Below are 27,335 nucleotides of genomic sequence, written 5' to 3' on the forward strand. Positions count from 1 at the left end.
CATGGCTCTAGATTTCTTTGCCTTCACCTTGTCCTGTTAGTCAGAGTCTATGACTCCTGTTCTTCACATACAAGCATTCCTGTTGAATGCATCTTCTAAGGTGACACTGATCTTCATGGACTCCTTCAGCATCTCTTACAACCATTTTCTGGGTCGTCCTAGCTGTATTTGCCTTATGATAGCTCTTGTAATCTCTGGCCAAGAAATCCTATGTCTTATCTCACATTACCCAACCATCTCAGTTCATGCTCCCTCAGCTTTTTCATGATGGGAGCTACTTATATCATGGCTTGTATCATTTCTCTGTCAGCTCTCATCTCACACAGCATCCACCTGAGCATTCTCAGTCAGTAGTGTGAAGTAGTTATTCTTCTCTCCTCTTCACTGGCTAACATTCCAATCCCTACATTATGGATGGCCCAATCATGGCTTTATACACATTAATTAACATATACTTATTGCAGAGAATTCCCACCAACTCCCTGCATTTGCACCAAGCGCTCTTCATGAGACTCCTAATGTCCACATCCACGTGCCCATCATCGCTCATTACTGAACTGAGGTATTTAAATTGTTGCACAGAGGTTAACTCTATATCACCTAGTTTACTGTTTTCTCATTGTCCCTCTCAATGAAGCATTGCATGTATTTCATTTTTTGTTGGCTAACCCATAAACCATTTTCTTCTCATACACTCCTCCATCATTCTAGATCCCTTTCCAGTTTGTATTTATCTTTGCAACACAATATAATATCATAAGCACAATGCATACTGCATGGAGTCTCTTCCCCAATCTCCTGAATGAAAGTGTCCATTGCAATCACAAATAGGAATGGACTTAAGACTGATTTTGGATATAGACCCACCATCACTGTGAATGGATCACTGTAGCTGCTTCTCAGTGGTGTTGTACTGCCCCCCTACATGTCCATGATAATCTGAACATATCTGGTAGATCGCATGGTCATAGACCACCATATCAATTCTCTAGAAACTCTATCATAAGCCTTCTCCCGGTGTACACTAAATGCTATTCATTGTGATTCTCCCTGTAATTCTATTGTTTACCCTCCTGCCATAAACCTGAATTGACTGTCATTTATTTTGATGCTTTAGTCACTTACAACGTCTTTTCCTGATAATTCTTTCCAACCATTTAATTGTATGACTCATTAACCTTATGAGTCTGTAATTCCAATGCACATACATTTCACACTTGAAGATAGATACCAGCATGGTCGTCTTCTGCTCATTGGGCATTTTTCCAGTTTTGGGGACTAAATGGTTGAAGTTTATCATCATCATGCCCCCTCAAGGCCTAATGCTTTAAATGCCACAATTGGTACACTGTATGACCTCACTGCCTTCCCATGTTTCATCTTCTTCAGTGGAGTCTCAGTTTCTACCTTGGTGACAGATCTTGTGAGGTTATTGATTGCACATACTTCTCTCAATGGTTAACTCAGTTTCTCTTAACTGAGCAGTTTCTCTAAAAAATCGCTGCCATCCCCTGCAGTCTTCCACCACTCCTCTTCCACGAGTCTACACTTAATTAGCCAAATTCTGATTCACAAATCAAAGTGTTCTTTGTGTTTTTGCTCAGCTAGTTCTTATACTTAAGCTTTGACGGGTTGGCCACTCCTCATTAGCAAAGTCCCAAATATTAGCCAGTGTAGATGCATCAGAAAAATACTTTCAGGATTTTTTTTTCAGACTAAGGCTTTGATTAGAAAGGCCTGTAAGCACACTTAAGTCAATCAGACATAAGTTTGTGCCTAAGTACTTTGCTGAATAGGGATTAAGTGCCCAAAGGCATATTCCAATATAACATCAACCTAACTGAGCACGCTCAGAGAAAACACAACTCTACAAGGTGAATAATACTTAGTTCTGCTTGTGCAGGGGGGAGAGGAAAAGCCAAATCAGGAGGAAAGTCAGTCTTACATTATGTTGTTTGTTCTTAACAAACAAGAAAATCCTAGAAAGAGGGAAGAAAGACTGAGTTTTACACATTCAGCATGCACACGCATGCTCATGCTTGTGTTTGTGTGGCTGTGCTGGGTTAATAGCAGGGTGGGGAATCAGCCTATTCACAGCATCTGAAGTTTCAATATGTCCCTCTTTCTACTTAAAAAAAATCTAATAATTTTTAAGGGCTTACCATACTAAGACATAAATCATCAGTGCATGGTAGATTGCCCATCAAAACACAGGGATGAAATCCTGGCATGTTTAACGTCATTGAGGATTTTGCTATTGACATCAACGTTGTTGTTGGTTGTTGTGTTTATTAAAATCGTGCCTATGGGCTAATCAGGAACAAGCCTCTGTTGTGCTAGGCACTGTACAAATACAGAATAGTAGACTGTTCCCTGTCTGAAAGAGTTTACACTCTTAATAAAGAAGACTGACAAAGATAAGAGAAAGAGAGAGAACCTACAAACAGAGTGAGGGTTTGTGAACATCCTACTAGTTTTGTGGTTTTTTGTTTGTTTTAGGTGGGGTTTTGATTGGATGAGGACAGGGCAATAGAGAAGATGGAATGGAGGAAGAAAGAGGGGATGAAGGGCGGATGGAGATAGATTGACTTAATGGAGCCAGGATTTCACCCAGAAGATCTTTGTGGGACAACTAAGTTATTTGGCTCTATATGGCTGGAAGTCAAATAACAGATGCCAGCTCCAACTCTTCCCAAGATTCAAACTGATTGTCCAAAATTCAAACTACTGTATAAATCCTAAATCCAACTCCAGAAGACCAAATTTGACTGCAGTTGTCTGCTGTGCTTATTGCAACATCTAGAGATGATGCTAGACAAGGTGCTCTAACATTGTTATGTAAACTGTCTCATCATTACTGGAGCCCAAGTACCTGAAAGCAAGGGTATGGGCTAATTTAACAACATTTGTGACCCAAAATTGAAAAAATATCTATGAAAGCCCATGACTACAACATCATTTAGGTACATCAATTACAGGATAGGATAATAGCAAATTCTGTAAGGAATTTTTCCATCTCATTTTATCCTCTAATGAAGACCATTGTGAAAAGCAAAATCTGTTAGGTGATTGTTGCTGGTTACCAAGTTATACAAACCTCTATCAGAACATCTTTTGTGAAGATGATGTGGAAGATATTTAATGCAAATGAGACTCTTTTAAAATTATATTTTATATAATTTCTCTTACTAAATGTGTTCAAAGAATGTTAAATATGTACATAAACTAATCTTCCAGTGGGCTTAATATCAGTATAAATGAATTATAATAATATAGTCATTCATTTCAATATATTGACATTAATAAACTTGATATAATAAAAGGCACATCTTACACTTGAAGATTAATTGATTATTTGATTTCACCTGGCATTTTAGGGTTGATCCAGAGCCCACTCCAGTGGGCTTTGGTTCAAGCACTTAGCTGAAAAGTATACGAGAAGAGCTGCTTGCATATGGATTTTTTCTATATTATTTCAGGGTTTTTTAATTTTATCTTCTCATTTTGTTGAAACACTAAATACAATTTAAAAATCAGTTTTCTGATGGGAAGAAATTGTGAAGAAAAGTGTGCCCAACGAAAATAATCGTTCTCCATTTTTCTGGTAGCTTGCTTTCACAAAACACTTTCATGAATAACCCTTTGGGAATAAGGATTTAAGAGTCTTTTTAGTTCAGTTCAACAACTGAGTTAAAATGCAGTTGTAAGATTTTGGGTAATGCTGTCAATTAAAAACATTAACTCAGATGAAACTTGCCAAATGTGTTTAAGTCATTTTTAAACACCCATCACTTTCTGAAAATAAGCTGAAGTAATGCGTGAAAATAAGTATCTAGATTTAAAAATATATTATTGCTTATCCTTCATTTGCTCTTTGATCTAATTGGTTAAGGACATTTAGTGTTTGTTCATTTTGGCTCATAATATATCTGAAGACATTTACATTTAGAAATAGGGATTTAAATATATAAAACAGCTGCTTTTTAAATAGGAAGTCTAATTATGCCTATGATTACATTCAATTTTGATTAGTATGCATACAAGTCCTTACTCTCCTTGCATATTCAAGCTGAGATATGGATCGCTGGAGCTAAGATTAAAGTACAAAAGAATAGCTTGGGAAATGCATGGCTAGACCAATGTGAAAAGTAAATGCTGTTTTTTAATCACTAAAATGCTTATTTGTCATTTTAGCTACACACAGACTTGGATCCTGGAAGCAGCAAAATCAAGTATATCCTATCAGGAGATGGAGCTGGGACAATCTTTGTGATCAATGACAAGACTGGAGATATTCATGCTATGAAAAGACTTGATCGTGAGGAAAAGGCAGAGTACACGCTAACAGCACAAGCAGTCGATGGGGATACAAACAAACCTCTGGAGCCGCCTTCAGAATTCATTATTAAGGTTCAAGACATCAATGACAATGCACCAGAGTTTCTTGATGGCCCATATCATGCCACTGTTCCAGAAATGTCCATTGTGGGTATGTACACCTAAACATATAAAGAGCTTTGAAAAGTCACCCTTTAAAATAGCCCAGTGCACCAATGATGGAAAAAATATTTATTTCATTTCTATTTCATTTTTTTAAAATCCCTTCTTGACCAAAGTGCTCAACTGCAGTACAATAGGTTGAGACCCTCAGTAATAAGAAAAGGACTATGAGTTATATTAAATTGGCATTCTTTGCACAATAATACTTCAGTGGCCCAAATTTATAGTCTGTTTATGATGTTGTGGAGTGTTGTTACTGAGGAGGATTTATCAAGATTTGTTCCAACATGCCACTCTAATCCTATTGATATTTTGTTGATGTTTAATTATCTGTTTGTGTGTATTTGTACACAGATGTAGCACTTACAATATGTGGACACATACTCATTTATTTTCCTCCACGTATAACCATAATCAGCCAAAAACATGTTATGTCTGGAAACTGATGGTGGGCTTAACCACTTAGCCATATGATCTGAAAATGAGAGAGTTAGAATGGACAAAGAGAGAAAGCTGGGAAGAAGATGATGATGAAGGGAATGAATGTGGTTGAAGGAAAGGGAAATAAGAAAATACATGCAAAATGTACTTGTTAATAGATTGTATTGGTAATGTGTACATTTATATTCCTTCATATGTTTTTGTGTGTGTGTGTGTGTGTCTTGGATGGGGATATGTTTGTTTCATTGTGCAATTCTGGTGCACATTTTGTTTTATATATATATATCTGCAGCTGTCTAGACATATACCTGTACATATAGGTAGAAAGATACAGACTCCTAGGAACATATTGAAATTCAGTATGTAGTGCTCTGAGAGGAGGTCCATTGAAACCAATGCGACTAATTGCAGAGCACTCAGTGTGAGTGAGGACATCAGAATCAGGCCATAGAAAGTAAAGAATGATTTCTAAGGTTTACCAATATTAAACTGAAAGTAATGTGGTTTTCGGCAATTCTTGTACTCTATATGGCTGTCAAGGCAAGATATACATAGACGCTCACTTGAAGGCATGCCAAGCCTCTTTACAAACATAATAGTGCCCTGGCAAAGAGTTTGGAAAACAGCATTCTGTTCTATTGCAGTGAAACATACACACACATGATATATGGGGCTAGAACTGTCATCTTCCTGCCATTCAGTACAATGAGTTGTATGAGGACCTTTTCAAATCTAACTGCAGCATACCCAGTAGCACTAGCATAGTTACGGTAGGGTTTGCATGTCAATTATAATTCTTCTCCCGATTTGATGTCTTGGTTGCTTTGAATCACTTCTACTGGAATTGGTATGTGCATTTTCAGCCTGAACGTCAATTCCTTTACCAAAACACATGTTTAATATGCTAAGCTGTTTTAATTGTATAGTAGCACACACATACTGTGGGCCTGGTTTCAGATGATATTTTTGCCAAGCTCTAAGCAAGAAAATGGCTTAATTAAATTAAAAGGAGGGAGGGGACAAGAAAGAAATTGTAGGCTAATCCTTATATGAACTGGACTGACTGGGCATTCCGAAGGAAAAACTAGAAGGGAAATACAAAGATATGTCTGCAGGGGGGAAATGGTTTCTGAGCATTAATTCTATGATTAAGAATAATTTATATAGCCCATAATGGTATGAAGTATCAGAGGGGTAGCTGTGTTAGTCTGGATCTGTAAAAGCAGCAAAGAGTCTTGTGGCACCTTATAGACTAACAGACGTTTTGGAGCATGAGCTTTCGTGGGTGAATACCCACTTCATCGGATGCATGCTAATGGTATGCAGCACTTTAGAAACATAGATTAAGACATCACATGATTCCTGCTGAAAGATGCTTCAATGTAAGTAAGACAAGGCAAATCATAGATAGGGCACTGTGTAGCAGGTCAGGTGGAGGAAAGCATAGGGGTTACTGATGAGAAGGAGCAGGCTTTGTTGAAAGAGATGATATTTAATGAGGCAATTGAGGAGGAAAGAGATGGTGGATGAGAGCAGAGGAAGGGAAGAAACTGAGAAGGAAAAAGGCAATGAAGGAGCAGTAAAGAGAAAGGATGGGAAAAGCATATGGAATGTGAATGGGATTAGGTACAAATGAAACTAGCGATATGGAAAGGACATACCATCAATGGAGAGAGAAAAGAGCATGTGGTGAGAGTGACAGGAGTGGTAAATGAAATCAGCAGTGAGTTTTGGACAGACTTGAGAAAGGAAAGGTGAGAGGCAGGAAATCTGGACAGTAGAAGTCTACAGTAATCAAAGCAAGAGGTGGCCAGTATATGGACAAGAGTTTTAGCAGGTGGGATAATGAAAAAAGGATGTTTTGGGGGGATGTTAAAGAAGATCTGATAGGACTTTGCAAAAGATTATATATGGAGCGTATAGGAGATGAGAAAAACATTGGTATCAAGAATGTTAACCTTGGAAACATGAAGGAGAAGAGAGTTATCAATGAAGATAGAGTAGGGATGGTACAGTGTCTCATTCCCCCCGTGTGCTAGAAGCACAGGGAGGCACAATTGCTCCTGAAATTCCCATTGAGGTGAGACAGCTCTGCCCCTGAACCTACCAGGCCTATGCCTCTTCCGTCTGGTACAACATGGCCAATAAACATTTTATTTTCAAATGCTATAGTTAATATTCAAACCCTTAATAACAATAACAACCACCCAAGGTGAAAGCAAGTAATGTCATCTCAAAAGAAGACTTAGATTTAGAATTACCATATGATTTTTGCATGAAGCAGACAGGAGGACAGCATATGTGTCTAAATATCCCTATGCCTTATATTTTTTCTTTATGTAGCATTCCATGGGATGTACTTTATTTTCAACCTATTACTCCAAAAAAGCACCAACGGTAAATACAAACCCTAACTCTGAGCTGCCACTCCTGAACACAGAGCATGTATCTCACTGAATTATGTGGATGATGAATAACTATAAAATCAATACAGCATATGCAGTTCTTCCTGTTAACCTGTAATACGACTAAAAGTCAAGGCTGACATTTTGAAGGCAAGAACGTTGCTGTTTTACCAATATTACTGTTACTTCTTTGACTATTCTCCCTCCTTTTAACCAACTAGAAGCTATATCAATGGCTATAGTAAATATATATTATTTTAACTTTTTTTAGGTATTGTCATGTTTGTTTTAAAGTCAGTTTCCATCATCTTTCAATATGTAGGGGAAAGATTGATGACTTCTTCCAGAGTTAGAGGTTGTTTTTTGTTTTGTTTGTTTGTTTGCTGTGCTCTCAGTATGTTGCTTCCGTTATCCACTTCATTCCCCTTTAAGAGAACTCCACCCACCCTTGCTTTTCTATTTCAGCTGTGTGATTATTTCCACTAACACAGTCCTCACTAAGGCGGGGTTTTCTTAGGTGCCCAGATAGTAAGTGTGGAAAACTTGGGACTGGTGTGTGTGTGTGTGTGTGTGTGTGTGATAGAGAGAGAGAGAATGTTCTGAGACTGGAGAGGAACTCATATCGTATGTGTAGTGCTTATGCAATGAAAATACTATACAAGTCATTTCATTTCTGGATAGCTGGAAAAAATAATACACAAGATACAAATGAATACACATTAATTTCTTTGGCATTCCAAAACTAACACATCCCTCTTTCATTGAGATTCTGACATAGTGTAGCTTTTCAAACATAATATATGCAGCTGATGTATCCTATACTGCTGCATGTTATAATTTCTTGTTTGACAGCAATGTGGTGGGTACTGTACAAAACATTGTCCCAAGGTGCTAACTATATGAATAAGTACATGGATAGTACAGTTGACATGCACTCTTGTATATGTATATCCACAGCATGGATAATATATAATAAACCGTCTCTAGACATCATGTACACCACATGTAAACATGCATTTACATATGTAATCAGTATGAACATATGCCACATGTTGTAGATGAATGATGGTGGAAAATCCTGATTCCCTGCAAAGACTGTTTGCAGGACCTTCCTCCAGCAAATGGTGCCAAGGCAATCTCTATTCCAGTGTTATTTCCTGCAGGAATGATGCTGACTTTTCAGCTGTCTTGACTGCACACTCTTGAACACACACACACTGAATGATGTGCACAGTCACAGTGTTCAGGGATAATTTGAAATAATTCTCTTTTTTTTCTGAGGAAGGAATGGGCTTCATGCTCCAGAAAAAGCCCTGAGGAGCACACACAGTTCACCCTTACCTCAACCCTCAGTTTCCTTCCTTTCAGCTCTGTCACAATAATCATCCTTCTAGTCCATCTCAGTCCCCTTCCCTCTTTGGTGAGACTGAATGTTCTGTACAGTTTTAATACTGCTCTGATCTCCTGAGGAGCCCAGGGTTGAGAAGGAGGGAGGAAGTCAAATCTGAATGCCTGTCTCCTGTGTGGCAGCATATGTTAGCAGGGCTGCTCACAGAAGTGCACTTGGGAAGTAGGAAATAACTTGCTTTCAAAGGCATTTAAGCTGCATTCTGTACAAATATGTTTAAGCATCATGAGACCTAACGGGACACATTTTGGAAAAGGACCCAGGTGAGAACCCCTAGAAAGAGATCCAGATAAGTATGGGGAGGAAAGGTGGCGTACCCAGTGGTTCATTTGTTTTTAAATTTGTTCCTGAACTTGCATCCTTTGTGTAACAGCCAATAATGATGTCATTATGTACAGATGAGTGAGCTAGCTTAAAAAAAAAATTAGAAGAACCAGGTCAAACTGAACTGATCCCATAGTGTATTTTTGAAAATGCCTGGATAAGTCCCCCTTTCGTGCTTCCTTCTCCTCAACTGTTCACAGATTCCTTAGTTTTGGTGATGTTGCTGCAGGTCTGATAATGTGCCCTGGTATGGATGTGGTCTTCAAATGTTGTTGATTCTGTGGTGGTGTGCAGGGAAGGAACAGCAAGGTAGGCTCCATAGTTCTGTTTTGAGCAAAGGGTGCTTAGAGGTCTATGGTTCTGCTAATGGTCAGTGGCAGAGGTTCAGGAGAATAGAAAGATGCATTGAATAGAATGACAGATGTGCTGGTGCAGGGAAGAAGGTGAGACAGAAGAAAGAGGGAGATTAGAAAAGTGAATATTCACAATTTTTGACTAATTTCAGACAAACGTCCAAACATTTCATGGTTTATCTGACCTAAACCTCCAACTATTTGAAAGTTCCCCATCACTTGTCATAATAAAACACAGTACATAGTGTGATGTAGCATGGCAGTGCACTAAAAATAAATTGCATCTGCAATGCGTCAAAAAATTGAGTGGGTGAATTATTTTAGAATAATTCAACTTCTCTTTATTATGATATTTCTCAACATCAAAGATTTCTTTCTTGGAAAATGTATTTCTTGGAAAAGAAATTGGATTTTCAGGTTAGTATTTGCTATTATTGCAGTTTTAATCTGAATATATCTGCTTTCTTTGGGCCAAATCTGCCCCCAGTTGCACTACTGTGTATCAGGACTAATTCCAATTAATTTGGCCATCTGTTATTTCACATATACAAAACAGACAGACATATTTCACATAAACACACATATAAAAAGCATGCGGTACACTGTGTGTGTGTGTCTGTGTCTGTGTTTCCCTTTCTCCCAAAGGTATTAATTCTACTCTAGTTACATATTGTTTGCCGAAAGGGACAAAATTTGTTGTATGTCATCAACATCCCAAGTCTGGTATAAATAATGATGTAGTAACTTGGTAAATTGTAAAGTTGTGATAAAAACCTGAGATGTAATATTATCAAGTCCCACCACACTCTCTTGCTCTTCCCTTCCGCCTCTGCCCCCCCGTATATATTGATTTTTAAGACACTGTGCATGACTGTTAAATCAATGATAGTCTGTCACAAAAATGTTGACTAAAAGGACTATATTACTAGGGTCAACTACAAATTAGCCCAAAGGGTAAACTCAAAGGTAGTGCAAAAGCTCAGGAAAAAAAAATAGCAGATGTTGTAAAATATGGCTACAATGTAACAGCTGTTAGAAAATGTATATCATCACTTTCTCTTGTTCCACTACTTGTTCATCTTGTGCATAATCAACTTCTTGAACTCTGGCACTGAGGAGCCATTTAAATAAGGGATTTTTTTTTTAAAGAAATGGAAATTATATGTATCTTTCATGTACATTGTGAATGACCTCAATGGAGCTTATGAGAATGAAAGGTAGATAGGCAATAATAAGCATGAGAGAATCAGTTAGGATACAGAAGAAAAAAAACACATTCTTCACCAAAATTTTAACTTTTATTAAGGTTTTTTTTGGGTAGAGGAGGGAGGGAACTATTGATCACCTTTTTTTTTTTTAAACTTAGTAATTTTTTTTTGCACTCTTGGTTTTGCATGTTGGTTTCAATCAGCATCAGAATTGGAAATTTCAAAAATATGTTTTGTTTGCTAAATGGCTGAAGTATGCTTGGCATTGTGTATATATTGAAAGTCATGTCACTGTTCCCAAGGAGGTTATAATCTGAGGGAGTAGTCCTACCAACAATTTTACTAGAGAATATACAGCAAACTACTGCAAGTAGTCCCACTGACTTCAAAGAGAGCTGCTGCAATCAAGGGCATGCCTCAAAGTAGCTGGCGCTGCTGGTATTTGCAGGATCATGCCCTTAGGCCCGGTCTACACTAGGAAATTAGGTCAGTATAACTATGTCATTCAGGGGTGTGAAAAATCCACACCCCTGAGCAATGCAATTAAACTGACCTAGACAGCACTAGGTCAATGGAAGAATTCTCCTGTTGACTAAGCTACTACCTCTCAAAGAGACGGATTACCTATGATGAAAAGGGTGTCCCATCAATGTAGGTAGTGTCTTCACTGAAGTGCTACAGCCACACTGCTGCAGCTTTTTAAGTCTAGACAAGCCCTTAGTCTTGATCTCAGTCAATGCGAAAACTCCCACTTACATCAATGGGTGCAGAATTGAGCCCAACATTAACTATGCAAATAACTGGGTGAATGATTTATTAGGGAAAAGTTGCCTCTCTTCTTGTCTGTGTATGGTCTGCAGTTTCTTGGATGTATTTGTCCTTCGAGGAGGGTACACTGTGCAAACTGCCTACACACTAGAATAAGGGGTCAGAGCAGAGCCACGCTACACTTGCAGTAGTTGGAGGAGAAATTGCCTTCCAGAGTTCCTTGGAATGCTGCTGCTACATCTTCCCATTGGGTGCTGCTTACTTCTGCCTACATGCTGGTCCTTCCCCGCAGGCTAGGGGGAGGGGCTCAGCCTCACACTCTTTGAGACAATATGCACTTCTGCACAGAGACTGCATTGTTTGCAGGGCTGCTTGTGTTCTTTCCTGATTCTGTGCCCCTATGTACAGGTCTATCAGAATCTGTGCCCAGAATAATTTCTGCAGAGATTCTTGTCTCTAGATCAATCACAGGCAGTTTGTTGCCAGTATTCTGCATTTGAAGTTGAGCTGTGTGTGTGTGTTGTTTTTGCATGCCTAAGTCACATGGTATTGTTTTTATTCTGGACCGTGTGAACATAACGTTTCAGGTAGCTCTACTTTGCAGTTGCAGGTGGTTGCAGGACATGTAAACATACCTGAGCTAGCTTTAATCTAGCTAGCACAAATACCAGTGTCAGTGAAACTGCAGCAACACAGACGTCAGTGCAGACTAGTCACCTAAGCACCCATGTCCCTGGAAAGCTTGTACAGCCCATGCTGCCACAACTTTGCTGCGGTTGGTACTCGTTTTAGCTAGATTAAAACTAGCTTGGTTTTGTCTATATCTGCTGCCATCACTCCTCTGATTGCAGTATAGACATATCCTTAATTCACATTTCTGGTACAAATACCCATGTTTAGCAATTCTAAGTTCACTCTTCACAAAGTTTTTTCAACATTTTTCCAAATGTCAAATTTTGACCGAAAGGCGGTCAAAAATTTTGACTGAAATGTTTGCAAAAAATCCCATCTCATTTTTTCAAACACCTCTGCTTGTGGCACTAGGCACTGATGCATGGCCAGACCTTATTTGCAGAAGACACAGAGGAGAGGTAGTAAGTCAGTCGACATTGCTGCTCAAATATTGAGACAATGAGAAGCACCACACAGCAAGAGACCTGACTATATTTTGTATTTTCAAATTTTGGAAAGTTTTGACAAATTCTAGTCACAAGGCACTATATCTAAAGTTTGTCTTTTATCAGAAAAATAATCTCATTATGTGATAATATTCTCATAGAAGCTTATCTTAGTGTAATTTAATTCTACCGCTACTTTTTTAACTCATTAATGATAGACCTCAGAAATTCCTCCTCCCCAAACTTTATGGAAGACCAGCCTTTAATTCAAAAGTGGATACAAATTTTACAACTCAGGTCACTCTGTGTAATTGACACATTTGAAATTTGGAGATGTCAGATTCAGACTCAATTCAGAATCCAATCTTTGTGTCTCAGTCCAAGTTTATTTTAATATTATTATTTTCTTTAGGAATTGGTACCTCTGCCTTTGTTTAACTGCTGAATCTGCAACACTTAATGTTTCTCTGTGAATGCAGATGAGCTGTTGCCTGTGGAGCTGATGTCAATGCCACTTTCTCATGAATCAGCCTGTAGAAGACTGCTGGCTGGATGATTTGACTGTACCCTTTCCCTGGAGGCCAATGGTCTCTGCTGCCATATGCTTGCTCTCTTCTGGCCTGAGGGAGCAAGAGTTCTGAATCTGCTCCTGCAACCTGGCTCATATTTGCTGGCGTTATCAGCCTTTGTAAAAGACACACACACACACACACACACACACACACACACACACACACACACACACACACGTGCATGGGCGCATGCACATACACACACAAAGAAAACACCAAATTGAAACTGCAAGGTTGAAGAAAATCTCTTATTTTTATAATGTAAAATTATGAATTGGTGAATTCCTTGTGCATTCAGCAAGGGCTATGTTACTATTGTTTATACATGTAAGTGTGTGTGTATATATGTAATAAATAAATAAATGTATACACTGCATCTACATGAAGCTTCCTTTGTAAGTCAACAAACGATACAGTAATTTTTCTCTTCATGGAAGTATAATTGTGTATTGGTTGTCCAATTTTACTTTCTTTGCCTGGGGACCTTGCAATTTCTTTGCCTTAGTAGTTCTATATAAAATAGGCAATTCACCTTGTTTTGTATGAGGGCTGATGAAGTAGTCAATTGATTAGACAAATGCCGTCTTTTAGAAAGTCCTGGACAATAGAGAAAGTATTTTCTTCCTCTCTCACAAATACTATTACTGTTCTATAATAACAGCAATATCTAAATGGGAAATGAAAGTAATGTCTAAAAGAAAACAGAGTTATTTTTAATAGAAACATAAAATATGGTGAACCCCATTGCTGCTGCCTATGATGCTACAATCTGTAAATTCTAATGCTAACAAATGGTCACTCTGGGGAATTTATAAAGCAGCACATGCAGGCTTTTTAATGGCATCATCTTATAAATTGTAGTCAGAGAGAACTGCCAACCTTAAAACTAACAAGATGATGTCCCTTCTTATTACTTTCCCATGAGTCAAACCCATGCAGTAGGTAACATCAACGAGGACAATTTCCAGAGAGAGAGCTTTATCTATCTCAGTATGAAACATTTTACTTTTCTTAAGATCACCACTGTAGGAAGGAAGCATCACAATTCTAAAACAATTAGTTTATGCACATGAAATGGTAAAATATGCAGTTTATTAGATTTCACAACCATGCTTCCAATGCTCCTCATTATACAGTTGTAAAATGCTGAAGGCTGCCAGCTTGCTCTATTGTCTATGTTCTGTGCAGAAGACAGTTTTCTTCTATGCATAGCAAGCACCTTCCGGATTCTTAGTTACACTTTTCCAGACAATATATGTATTTTCCATTTGCTTCACATTATAAAGGCTCATTAGAATGACAGATGAGCAGTCTGAATACAATGCTTTGTTGCAGTGTGTTTTCCAGGGTATTTAATTGTTCAAAGAAAGTTTTTGACTCATTTAGGTTTTTTTTTTCATTCTATTAACATTTCTTCCAGTGTCATTAGCTTTCTAAACTATGTACACTTCAAGTATATTAAAATAAATTGCATTTAACGTTTGGAAACAGACATCCAAATTCTACTCTGCTATACTGGTGTAAGCCTGCTTAACTACTTTGAGATCAGGACCTCTATGCAGCAAAACTCTGCTGATGGAGTTTGAAAAGGATTTGGCCCAACATTTGTATTCCTTTAATTTACTTTAAAGAAACCATGAAGCTAGGGTTTATCGGAATCACTTATGGTGATGTTCATGCAGCTGCTCTTATGACTCTCTTGAGTTTCCATGATAAGACCATTTAAAAAAAATGTTATCAATAAACGTTTTATTTAGTTTTGTTTTGTTTTTTAGCTTGTAAATTGTTTGGGACAGGGTCTGTCATTTTTATAGGTTTGTAAGGCACCTAGTACGAGGGAATTCTGATATCACAGGCTTTTAGGTGCTTCTGCAATACAGATGGTAAATAATATTAATAATAATATGAAATTTCACACATACCATCAAAAACCAAGAGCAAAAGTTTAATAGCTGTTATAAATTTCAGGCCATAATGGCCAATTGTGATCGTCTGACACCCTGTCTAACACAGGCCATAGAACTTCCCCCAAATAATTCCTAGACCATATCTTCTAGGGGAAAAAAATCCAATCTTGATTTTAAAAACTGTCACTCACCCTGATAAGTTGTCTGAATGGTTAATTACTCACTGTTAACATTTTACACCTTTGTCACCTGTATATTTCAATTTTGATTTAAAAATGAATGAATAAGAAACATACCGGTTTCAGAATGTTTGCTTCTTCCACCATATATATAGTGTGGGTAGGTATACAACGTATATCTGCATATGTATATAAATACACACATGCCCACAGGGCCGCCCAGGGGGTGGGGGGAGGGGCAAGTGGGCCCCCACAAGAATATAGTATTTTATAATATTGCAACTTTTTTTTTATGGAAGGGGCCCCTGAAATTGCTTTGCCCCAGGCCCCCTGAATCCTCTGGGCAGCCCTTTATGCCCATACATACACAATATATCATGGAAGAAGCAGATATTCTGAAACTGATATGTTTCATATTCTCTACCTTATTCTCATCAAACAAATATAAAAATAATAATAGCACCACCAATTAGAGCTGCAAAAAACCTCATGCTCATTACTTCATCTTCCTGTCAATATAGGGGTTTTCCATACAATACACTATCTAATGCTTCATGCAGTAGTGTGAAATGTCTCAAGTGAAGAGGCTTCTGCTATTTCCCTTGAGGTACTTATTCCATATACTGTTAGATCTTGTTGTGAGGTAGATCACCCCCTTCCTCTGGCATGTTATCCTACATTTTCTTAATTACATCCCATCAGTCCTAGTTTTACCCCTCTATACGCAACTGAATAATGTCTCCTCTTCATCTCTCGAGCAAGGTATTTATAAGGCCATCGTCTGTATCTGAATTGTCTCTTGGTGGTAAAGAAGAATAAACAAACTCTCTTTTGATTCCCCCTCTAGGGGTAGCTTGATGCAAGATTCTGCACACAGTATAAACACCTTAGCTGCTTGTATTCTCTTTCTAGGCCCTTTCACAGTCAGTCCCTACCCTACCTCTCATCTCTTACTTGCTTTTGAGATGGCGACCCCCACTTTCCATTGGGCCGATGCATCCTTCACTTTTAAATTTTTCTAACGACTATCTTGGTGTTTTCTCTCAGGCTGTCCCCCATGCTTGGTGGAGTTTCCTGTAAATACCCACAAAGCTCCCTCATTATCCATCTTCATATCATTCTTTACAATTCTTTGCTTACAAAAAAAAAAAATTTTTTAAATGGTTAGGCCACTGGTGTGCTGAGACCACAGCCTATTATCCTGACGAATACGGTCTCCTTGTTTCCTTGTGTTCCTCTGTACTGTCTGTGTCCATCTGTTGTCTTTCTTCTTGTATTTAGAATGTAAGCTAATTGGGGTAGGGACCATCTTTTTGTTCTATTTGTACTATGCCTAGCAGCCTTGGGTCCTGGTCCATGATAGGGCTTCTAGGCTCTATGGAAAAACAAATAATAAATAACTAAGTGGTCACCCACTTCATAGCTTCTGTAGGCAAAGTTATTGCACACACCAGGGGCTCCACCCCACATGCTCCCTGTGAGCTTCCTTCCCACCCCTTCTATTTCAGAAACTCCTCCAGTCTCTCCCCTGTCAGGGGTTCTTTGTGTCCCCAATTTCTCCCTTCCTCTGATACCAGGGTTCTCAATCTGACCCTACTGATGTTCTGTGAGCCCCTGTTTCCCCCCTCCCTCCATTCCAGGTCCCCCTTTCACTCTGTATGTGCCTGTTCTTACCTTCACCCCATGTCAGGGGCTTAGGGTATCCACTTCCCCTATCCCAGTGTTCCCCAATATTCCCGAATAAAGATTCTGTGTGCCTCCATTCCCTCTTCCCCTCATTTCAGAGTCCTCTAGTATCCCTGTGACAGAGGCTGTGTGTGCCCCCATCCTTCCCTTCCCTCCCCTCATACCAGGGCCTCCCATTTTCCCTCATGGCAGGGAGTCTGTGTGCACTTCTGTATGTTTCACCCATCTGGCTTTTCTCAGTTTAGGATATTTCCTTAATACTAACAATATGTTGCATTTAACATTCCTTATATCTGAGAACATACAAACAAATCAAACATTAATTAACTGCGTTTCTTTACACTGCAAATATTTTTTACCCATTTCACAGACAGGGAAACTGAGATGCAGAGAGGTGTTGTGCATATAAGCACTCAGGATATGAGTAGCACTATGAATGGAACCCAGGAGTCCTGATTTCTAGTCCTGATTGGACACACAATTCCATTTAGCATGAATTCAGTATAGTAAAAATAAGGAAGTGTTCATATATGAATTAATCATACTGCATTCATGGTGGCACATTAAAAATTTCAAGGAGAAAAAAAGAAGAGTAAGTTCCTTCAGCTTCAAGGCAGCAATAATTTACATGTCAAGAAGTTATACAGGTTTTTATGAGATTATTGCGGTGTTATTCAATAAAAAATAGTTACCATGACAACAGCTGTCATGCTACCTGTGAGATTATAGAAAAGAAGGACAATCAGGCAAAGGGTTTATTTGGGAATGACCGCTTATCTGACCTAGTGAATACAAACAGCATGTTGTTTTGACCATCCTTGACTACACAGCCATCATCAGCCAGACTAAAATTCCAGCTGGAGATTTCAGCCTGCCCCAGTTTGGGGAGAGGAAAAACTACAGAGGATGTTTCGTTTTTTGTTTTGTTTTTTTAAGTCCCAGAGAAATCAAGAAAGCACAGTCCCACTAGACTACAATATGGTCACATTTCTTTATTTCCCTAGCCATTACAATCTTTCAACAAAATGGTTGCTTCATTGAATATGGATTCATGTAAATTTAAGATGCTGACTATTTGTTCAGTCCTCCAGGACATACAAGTTTTATTTTTTTCCAATACACACATTTCACTGCCACACCAAAACCTTTGCTTTCTTACTCCCTGTGGCAGTGTGTGCATTTTTCTTTCTGACTAATGTGCAGAATCTGCACCTTGACTTGCACATAAAAAGCATAGCCAAAACAATAGAACAACACTACCCGAGCACACACGTCTTATTTTTATGGAGGCTTTTAATCTTAGTTTGTCAGCAAACAGAAGCCTCCTTACCTAGCTGTATAAAAATATTTTTATTATTAACTGTGTCTCTGGTTGTTAGCATGTGGCAACGGGAACCTATGAAACCTGACACTAACAGAGCGAAACAATCAGCCATGGTTAACAGTTAAATCACATTAGAAGTGTTCATTAATTAAAATCTGTCGAACCTCTTTGCAGTCCACATTTAATCACAGTGTCATTAGCATTGCAGAAATGTGTCTCAGGAAAGAGGCAGAAAGTTTTAAAATTACCATGCTAATATTTGCCCACACATCTATCTAAAAATGTTTTTGTATTACATACGGCAGTATTAGGTATGAACACAAAAAGGAGAAACAGTGATTATGTTGTTGGACTAGATTATATAAAGCTGCTATATTATTATAATTAGGACAACAGCAAGTTGGACTATAACAGTGGCTTTCTTGTGAAAATGGCACCATGTCAAATTTATAGTCTCTAGCTAAATGAGTTTGTTGTAGCATTGACAAAGGAACAAATGTGCCAAATGCAGGCAAAATTAAACACTAACGGAAAATCCTGGTCTTTTGTTTTCTGGGTAGATTCTGGGACACTAATTTTCAAATGACAAACACGGAGTGCTTAGCCATGCAACATTGCCATTTTCTCAACGTGGTGGTGGGGTTTTTTAATGGAAAAAAACATACACAAATGCATCCATTGTACATGTATATAGCAATATTTAGGTATATTTAGCATGTAACTGCCTGTCAATTGCAGAGCAAATCCTATTGCAAAGTTAATAGTCTAAGTTTCTAGTCTGAGACCTGGAGAATTCTGCTGAGTGGGGAGAGGTCTGTGGATTCCACAGCTCAGAGCAGTAGTAATCCCGTGTGCTTGTAGCATTTCCCCATCTCTGTGTGTGTGTGGAGGGGGGGGGGTTGGGGGAGGATGATTTTCATAGCTCTGCCTTCATGTTTGCGTGGAAGGAAACCACATGGAGTTGGGCTCCATAACATATGGGGTGTTGGGGAAGGTAGAGTAGGTGGCTTGTGAGTTCTGCTAGGATCCTAACATCTACCTGTCCCAGTTCTGATGAAGGGAGTCCTCCACAACCGTGGATGGGACAAGATTTGCTTTGGTAAGCGCACACATCTCCAATTAGTGTCAATTTGAGCTATATGTATGGGTGTGGCATACCTCTCAACTGCCAAGGCCCAGATGTAGGATGCAAAGTGAGACAAGGATCCAAAACGAGGGACACAAACTGCTGTGCGATTCACTCTATTAGTGTATATAACTCTTCATGTAAATCATTTTCAACAATAAAAATGTTGGGGATGGGCCACCACATTTCTATCGAACAGAGGTCATCTTGGAACTAAAAGGAAGTGGTAACCCTTGAGATGTGGCTCAGAAAATATGAGGTATGGAGTAGAGAATAGATCCTGTGACTCTGGAAAATATTCTGCCTTTCCAATCCTGCCAATGAGTTTTATTAGGTAAAAAGATATTGACTTTAAAAGTCACCTGCAAAGAAAATCAAATAGGCAAATGACCTTTTTTATTGTTTTATGATGTATACATAAGGGCTATGAGAAAATGGCTTGGTTTTATTTATTTATTTTTTTACTTTTTTATTTAAGAAATATAGTTCTATCTGGTGACTGGAGAAGAGGTAAAATTATGATATCGCAGGAGAAAGGAGGCTGGAGGCTGATCAACAGAGTAGGGAAGCAATTTTGCAACTGGATGGATTGTTTTTATTATGGCATACTTAACTCCACTACCTAATGATCACTTGGGGCAAAGGCTGCCTTTGTAAAAGATTTAATATGTGCACCTTCCAATTAAGGTGTGAGAGCTCAGAACAAATATTTCTAAGATCCCTGAAAAAGGATCCTCAGCTGAAAAAGGAAAAAAAAACCCAGACTTGACGTGCCAAATATTCCTAAATGAGCAATAGAAAATCTATTTTAAACAAATAAATAAACCTTTCAGATCTTCTTTCCACATCAGAAGGAGAAACTTGGACAAAACAAACTCTCAGAAAAGTCCACAGTTTTGTTCCTTTGTTTCTAAAGATAATATCATAAAAGTCAAAAGGAACAACCACGAGGTAAGAAGCACCTGTGAAAGTTCCAACTGCTCTCTGAATGAGCTACGTCTTATCCCTGTCCTAGCCACATCCCTACTGACCTAGCAAGCAGGTTACATTTTGCAGCTTCTGCCACTCCCCTAGAAACTGAAAATATCTCTTCTGCTATTTTAGCCTGAATCCAACTGGGGTGTGCATTGATCTCACTCTCTCTCACTCTCTCAGTTGTCACCCAGGGGCGAGCAGCTGCAGAATGTAACCTATTGGGAGGGTGGGGCTGTGGCCAGGTCTGTGCAAGAGGGCAGAAGTAGATCAGACAAGCTTGCAAGACTCCCTATTCTGCAAGATGGCAAAGCTGATAAGCTCTGGGTAAATTATAGCTAGTGTTTGAACTATAAAAGAAAGCCAATATCACTTTTAAATATATGAGATGATTCTAGATTAAAATAACTCAAGGGTTACACACATCGTTGCCTTTGTAGACTGAATTCCCTGCACATACCAGGGGCTCCTTGCATTCTTCTACACACACACACACCCCGCCCCATAGGCCCCTACACAAGCTTCATTTGCCACTCTCCCATCCTTCTCTATTTCAGGGACAATCTGCAACTCTCCTCGCAACCCCTCCCATGCTAGGGGCTTTGGGTACCTCCCATTACCCCTTTCACCCATGCAGGGACATCCCTAGGTGGGTGCGGGGCCCGGGGAGGATGTGACGTATCCATCACTTCTGGGACCGACCCATCATTTCTGGGACCGACCAGGCTGGCCAATCGCACTGGCCCATGAGGCCCCCCAAAGCGCGGGGCCCGGAGTGGTTGCCCCCATTTGCTGTACCCAAGGGATGGCTCTGCATCCATGTTCCCCATTCTTCCCTCCCCACCAGACAGGGGCCATGACTCTCTTCCCATGCTAGGGGTTCTGTGGGCCCTTTCATGCCCCTTCTCCCTCCTTCCCCACTTCTTTATCATGTGTGCTTCCCATTTCTTCCTCCACCACATGCCAGGGGCTCTGTGTGTCTCCCATGTCCACCTTTCCCCATGCCATTGTCACCCATTCTTCTTCCATGGTGTGTGTGTGTGTGTGTGTGTGTGTTATGGTACAGGAGTTTAACCACATGGGGATAGCGATTGCCAAATTCAGTAAATAATTAACATATGGAACACTGGGTCCAAATGTGATTGTTTGGTCTGTTGGTTGTTTTTGTTTGGGGCAAAAGGGTTCAGGAAAATGCTGTTGTTTCCTTCATAGGAAATGATATTTCAATGAGGAATAATTGCTCATAGATTCCAAGACCAGAAGGGACCCATTGTGGTTATCTGACTTCCTGTATAACATAGGCCAGATAAAGTTCTCCCTCCCATGGCTGCCAAGTGTCATGTAATACATTCTGTACATTTTTACACTCCTGCATTTCTCTGCCATGTCATGCATTGCCACAGCCCAGCCGGATTCCTGTGCAACCAGTTGAGCTCTGGGAATGTTGCAGGCATTTGCCTGCGGTGGTGCCATCCTGCCAGATGGGGCCTGTAACAAGGTAGTCTGCCTTCCTCAGGGTAGTGGTGGGAAATTTTGTGACTATGTCTTTAAGGGCCTGGGGCCAGGAACATTGCAAAGAGGGTGGGGCAAGCTTCTTCTCTCACCCATCCAGTTGGGGAAGATCTGGGAGAAGAGCACCAGGACAGATGCTAGCCAGAGAAAGCTGGCCTGCTGAACTCCTTGAGAACTGATTGGAGAAAATGGTCTAGTGAAGGAGAAGTGATGTAAGGCCCTAAACCTAGCTCCAGGAGGAGAGCTACAGACTCTTGTCCTGAGAGAGTGACCATTTGAAGCACAACAGGATGGGAACTGGGGAAGATCTCCTGCACTGAGACGAGAGCTGGCCAGGATTCTCACATAGACCCAGTGCGGGGTGATCTGGGGCAACGAAAAAAGTGAGTTACACTTCGTAGAATGACATCATGAATCAGACCCCAGGAAAGGGTGTGTGTGTTTTGATCCAACCTACAGTGGGATGGGGGGTGCTGGAGGGGAGTATCCTGTGCAAGGGCCCCAGGGGAGCCTGCTGAGCAAGCAGCCACTCTATTTCTCCTAGTGGTGCACATCTTGTTGGATTGAGCAATAGTAAGAGGTTGTGGGGGATTCAGCGCAGGCACAAGGCAAGGGACTCAAGGCAGGCCACAAGCTCCTTCACTTCCAGTAAGCTGCACCAGGGTCACCCTCATCCTACCTCCCTCCTCCCCTCAATGCTCATCCATCCCCAGTAATTCCAGACATCACAACACTCCCATATTCCCTGGGTCCCACCTATGCAGCACCTCCAGCTACCCCAGGCAACCTGGCACTCAGCTATTTCCCAGGGAATCATCATTTTCCCCTGAACTCATCCCTATATCCAGCTACCACTTTCTCTCACAGATACCCCCATTAAGCTAGCCTGCCAGATAGCCATCAAACACCCAGCGCCCGCTCCTAGTTGCACCATACCCTAGCCCCAGCTGCCAATATTTTTGCAGCTCCATTTTCTACCCCTGCCACTGCCTGAGATAAGGTGTAGACGCTAAAGAGGATAGATATATGTAAATTACAAACATGCAAATGTATGTAAGCCCCCTATGTAATTTGCATAAAATGTCATAAACAGAGTTGCACAAAACTTGGCCGCTATGAATCTCCCCATATGGGGCAGTAAAGGAGAGCAAAGGGGATGGAGAGAGCAAAGGGAGACCCTGCACTTAGTGTTCCCATACAGGATTATACAGTCAAGCATAATCTGGGATCAACAGGACAAAGGGACAAGGAGCAGGAGTGAGCCATCATTTCTAGCAATGCCAGCAGACTCAGAGAGGGGGCACATCTTGGTGGATGCTGTTATTCTTTCCCTTGCCAAGCATATCTCAGCTCACAAGAAGCATAATTCAGCCCTCAAACTCCGTCTCACTCTCTCTTTCTCTTCCTCTCTAGATATTGTCTTTTTTGCATATGAATTAGTTTAATTAGTGTTATCGTTATTTTTTTTAAGTCATTCAAAAGAAGTCGCTGCAACAAAACCATGAAGCACATTTGATGTGGCTTTCTACACAATCAGAAGCCAGAGCGTGGTCTGAGAAGGAAAATGAACAATTTCTTGTCATGTCTTTGTTTATTTTCTTTTCTGGATAGACCAGTGAAGGTACAATGGCAGCTGGGCAGTGGATCCCCTCAGTGATGGGGAGTCATTTCAGAGATGAGAGATAATGCCTTGACTCTGGGCACATCAAACCATTATTGTACCTGGAAGCCAAAGAAAAAGAAAGAAAAATCCTTTATATTATTACTTTTCTATGCAGCCACTGTAAGTTGGCCAGGTTCTTTCAAATGTGCTTTTTCAAAACTTAAGTGCAACATATTATATTGTATTATTAACCTTGTATTTCATATCCCTTTGATATGATCCCCTTTGCAAATGCTTGAAGTCTGCATAGATCTAACAGGTAACTTTAAAATGCATTCTATAAAGGAACCTTAAATAATGCAGCTACTAAAAAGCTTTTTCTTTATCTAGAACATTAGGCTGGTGGCATATTTCTTCTCAAAGCATAATGTTTTGTCTGTGCTCTCTAAATAATGTTTTAAGTCATAACTGATTACGTTTTCATTTTACTAACATCTCCCACCTCATGAATTTCTGTATAGATTTAAAGAAATTGATTTTTTTTTCATAAAGAAACATACAAATCTCTGGCAAGAACTGAAATGTTAATTAAATATTCTTTTAAACTAGGTACCTTTGTTACTAAAGTAACGGCCACAGATGCAGATGATCCAGTTTATGGAAACAGCGCAAAGCTGGTTTACAGCATTTTGGAAGGACAGCCTTACTTTTCAATTGAACCACATACAGGTAGGTGACCCTGAATTAGGACTCTCCAGGTAACAATACACATAAGAAGCAGCATTTTCTGAATATTTCACGCACTTCACTTAAACATGATGAGTAATGTCAGTCAGAAGTTACTGAAGCAAAACTCCCATTATTGTATGACTAACAACTGGTTAGGGATTGTATGATTTGACCTGGGGATTGTAATGAATATATTATTTTTTTTAATAAAAGCCTTTAGAATTTCTGGCTAAAGACTGTAGGGTTTGGCTTGGGCATTTTAATGAATATATTGTGTGCTTTCATTAAGAAATATTTGTATTCCTTGATTGGATGGAGCTGGGGAGAGAGAATATGTTTTATCTGCATGAATTTGAGATGGCTTTATTTCTCACCATTTGCAAAGCCATTAGTAAGTGTCTGATAATGTAGGTCAGTTCAAAGAAGTGCTAATAAAGCCAACCCCACATTGTTTATTCTGCTTATGCCACATTTAAAACAAAAAGGCTATTTAGAAATGTTTGAGAGAGATTTGTTCTGTTGTCTTTTTCCCCAGTGTTAATTTTCATATTTTTCATGTTAGTTACCGTAAGTCAGTTGTGCTGGCCTCAGAAGGAGAAGAAAAGTATAACTAAAGTTACCAGAAATAACTTTGCCATTCATAAGTAGAGCAGCCATCTCATGCTTATGCAGATTAAATCTTTCATCAACACCAAAAAGATCTGGTCAGAAGAAATTATTAGACGATGCTCCTAAGTCAGTTAAAATGAGCCCAATTTTTAACTTGCTTGGCACACCAATCAATTCCTCTTGGCTTCAGCTGAGTTGCACAAGGAAAACTGTTGTTCATTGGTTATAATAAAATTAACAGAGGCATCTGTGAGTCTATAATAGTGTGTTATGCAGATAATATGACAGAGATCACTCTGAGAAAGTGTTTTCATGTGGTCTGAAGAAAAATAAAAAGCAACCATGGCTGTGGAAATGTCCTGTTGCAGTGTGGTTTATTAATACATTGCATGCCTTACGTGACTCTCAGATCTATGAAAATCTCTTCTGAATGCAGCACAATGAAATTATAGTGATTTCCTGTTGCCAGAGAGAAAAACGTCCATTGAATGGCATAGGGCAGTCCCCTCTTCCCACTGAAGAACTTTCTCGTCCTAGTTGAAGTACCACTTAGGCCCTATATCGTGCCTCAGCATATATGTAGGCAGAGGCCTGACCATGCAGAGTCCTTTTTGGAGCCTTAGAACATATTATTTGGTTTCTATAATACCTTTCAAACATAAGATATTACAAAGTATTATATATAGTAATGACTAGTTAGATATATTGGTAGTGCAACAAATGTAGTATTCAGTATGTTCTGTGCTTCAGACACCAGAATCTTTTAGGAAGAAAAATAGTTTAAAAAATAGTTTAAAGTGGTCCAGGAGGTAATATTCATAGGCTAATAGAATAAAATGAAATAAAGGAAAACTTAGTTTGAATATCGGGGGGGGGACCCATACCTCACAGTGAGATCTTTTATACTGTGAAATTGTTACCAAAGTGAAGTAGTAGCATTCCCATTGCTGACAATATTTGAAACAAGACCTGGTAAAGCACCAGAAAATAAACTGTACAGAACAATATAGCTTTAGTCAGAGGATTCATTAGAAGACTTAATAGGGCTTTCTGATCACCAATTTCTTGGATTCTCCAAGGAGCAGCTCCTAATGCACATGTTTATAATTCCTTTCGCTGTTCTCAAGAGCTGTGCAAAACTAGCAGCTTTCACAGAAGAGCTGAAAAATGTTTTGTTTATCCAAGGTGAAGCTTTTTCATTTATTTCATTCAAATGACTTCATGGCAAAAATCCCAAACCTAAAATTTTGTGAATTTGCCCTAGGGTTTTTTTTTTTTTTTGGTTTGGTTTGGTTTGAGTTTTTTTGTTACCAATATTGGCTTCTTTTTTTTCTGGGAAAACTGCTTAATACAAGAAATCACAATTTATCTCCCAGAAAAACAGATATTTACTTTCATGAAAGCCAGGTAAAACTCTTAGGATTTTTTGTGAACATACAAATCATGATTTTTCTCCTGGTGTTACATTTTCCCACCTCATTTCCACTCATCAACAGTGCTATCAGTTGCGGTTCAGTGAGCATAAAAAGGTGATAAATCAGTTCTCTAAAATGCATAGCTCATATACGGTTCAATTGTGACAGATCCTGAGTAAGTGGCAGCACGTAGCTGTGCTGCCACAGAAGTAGTCCCAGGGCCCATACTGTGATCCACAGTCTGGGTCCGGGATTCCTCCTTACTCTGGGGGAGAAATGATCTGCCCCAGATTTAAATTTGGCACAGATTATATCCCCTTCATCACCAGGACATCTGATCTGGCTCACGTGTTGTGAGGGAGGAGCCAAAACTCTACGCTTTCCCTGTCCACTTCCTCCTCATCTGTGTGGGAAGGGGGTTGCTGCTCGGTGACCCCCTGGATGCTGCTCTGTGACTCATGTTGCTATGTATAATATGGGCTGTCAGCACACAGGAGTGAGAGGGTTCCTTTCTGTTCCTGTGCACCAGTGCATAGCAGATCAGATAATCCTGTCTTTAAATTTTAAAACAAATTGCAGTGTCATGTTGGGGAGTTATTGGGGGTAGATCTAGAGGAACCATGAGCCATGCTGAATATTAAATCATAGAAATGACATCTGCATAACCCTGTTGTCTAGAATATAAAATGGCTAAACAAATACTCATTGACAGAAAATTTATCTGGCACATCACAAGTGAGTACTAGCCATGTAAAAACTGCAGCCTTGCACTGTTACTGGATTAAATGGATTGTTGAGGTAGAGTATAGGTTTACAGTCAAGGTGCTTCCAAAGAGTTGCATTGTTTTCAGAAACGGATAAGGAAATATGCAGCAAGTTTTCCTGATAATCTGGGCATCTGGGAGTAATAGAAATGATAATGCCTGATACATACCAGGGACACTTTTATGGGTTGTTACATTCAGTCTTGGAAAGCCAATAGTCATAGATCAAATATAGTTACACTTTCCTAGCCGTTTGTGGCATTGTAAATTTCACCTTCTCAGGGCAGTGATGCATAAAACATGCAAATGACAGTATTCTCTGTGCATTTCTGGAGTTCAGCAACTTTACAATTTGAATAGTAAAGCTTAAAATAGTATTAACATTAGCAGGTGGAGTTGGGGGAGGATGAAT

General features: G+C 39.5%; 1 protein-coding gene across 14 annotated transcripts in view; it reads left to right on the forward strand.

Annotated features, from left to right (window-relative positions):
• The window catches only part of CDH8 (cadherin 8), a 290,464-nt gene that overhangs the window by 156,120 nt on the left and 107,009 nt on the right, over nt 1–27,335 (forward strand). For 13 of the 14 annotated variants that reach the window (XM_039503455.1, XM_039503456.1, XM_039503464.1 and 10 more), the window contains 2 exons: nt 4,195–4,489; nt 24,016–24,135. In XM_039503455.1, the coding sequence (XP_039359389.1) occupies nt 4,195–4,489; nt 24,016–24,135 (415 nt within the window). Of the gene's footprint in view, nt 1–4,194; nt 4,490–22,100; nt 22,187–24,015; nt 24,136–27,335 lie in introns of those variants that run through there. The other variant, XM_039503469.1, reaches the window with a different exon arrangement.

The sequence above is a fragment of the Mauremys reevesii genome, linkage group 16 (assembly GCF_016161935.1).
Source record: "Mauremys reevesii isolate NIE-2019 linkage group 16, ASM1616193v1, whole genome shotgun sequence".
In the NCBI taxonomy this organism is placed as follows: domain Eukaryota; kingdom Metazoa; phylum Chordata; order Testudines; family Geoemydidae; genus Mauremys; species Mauremys reevesii.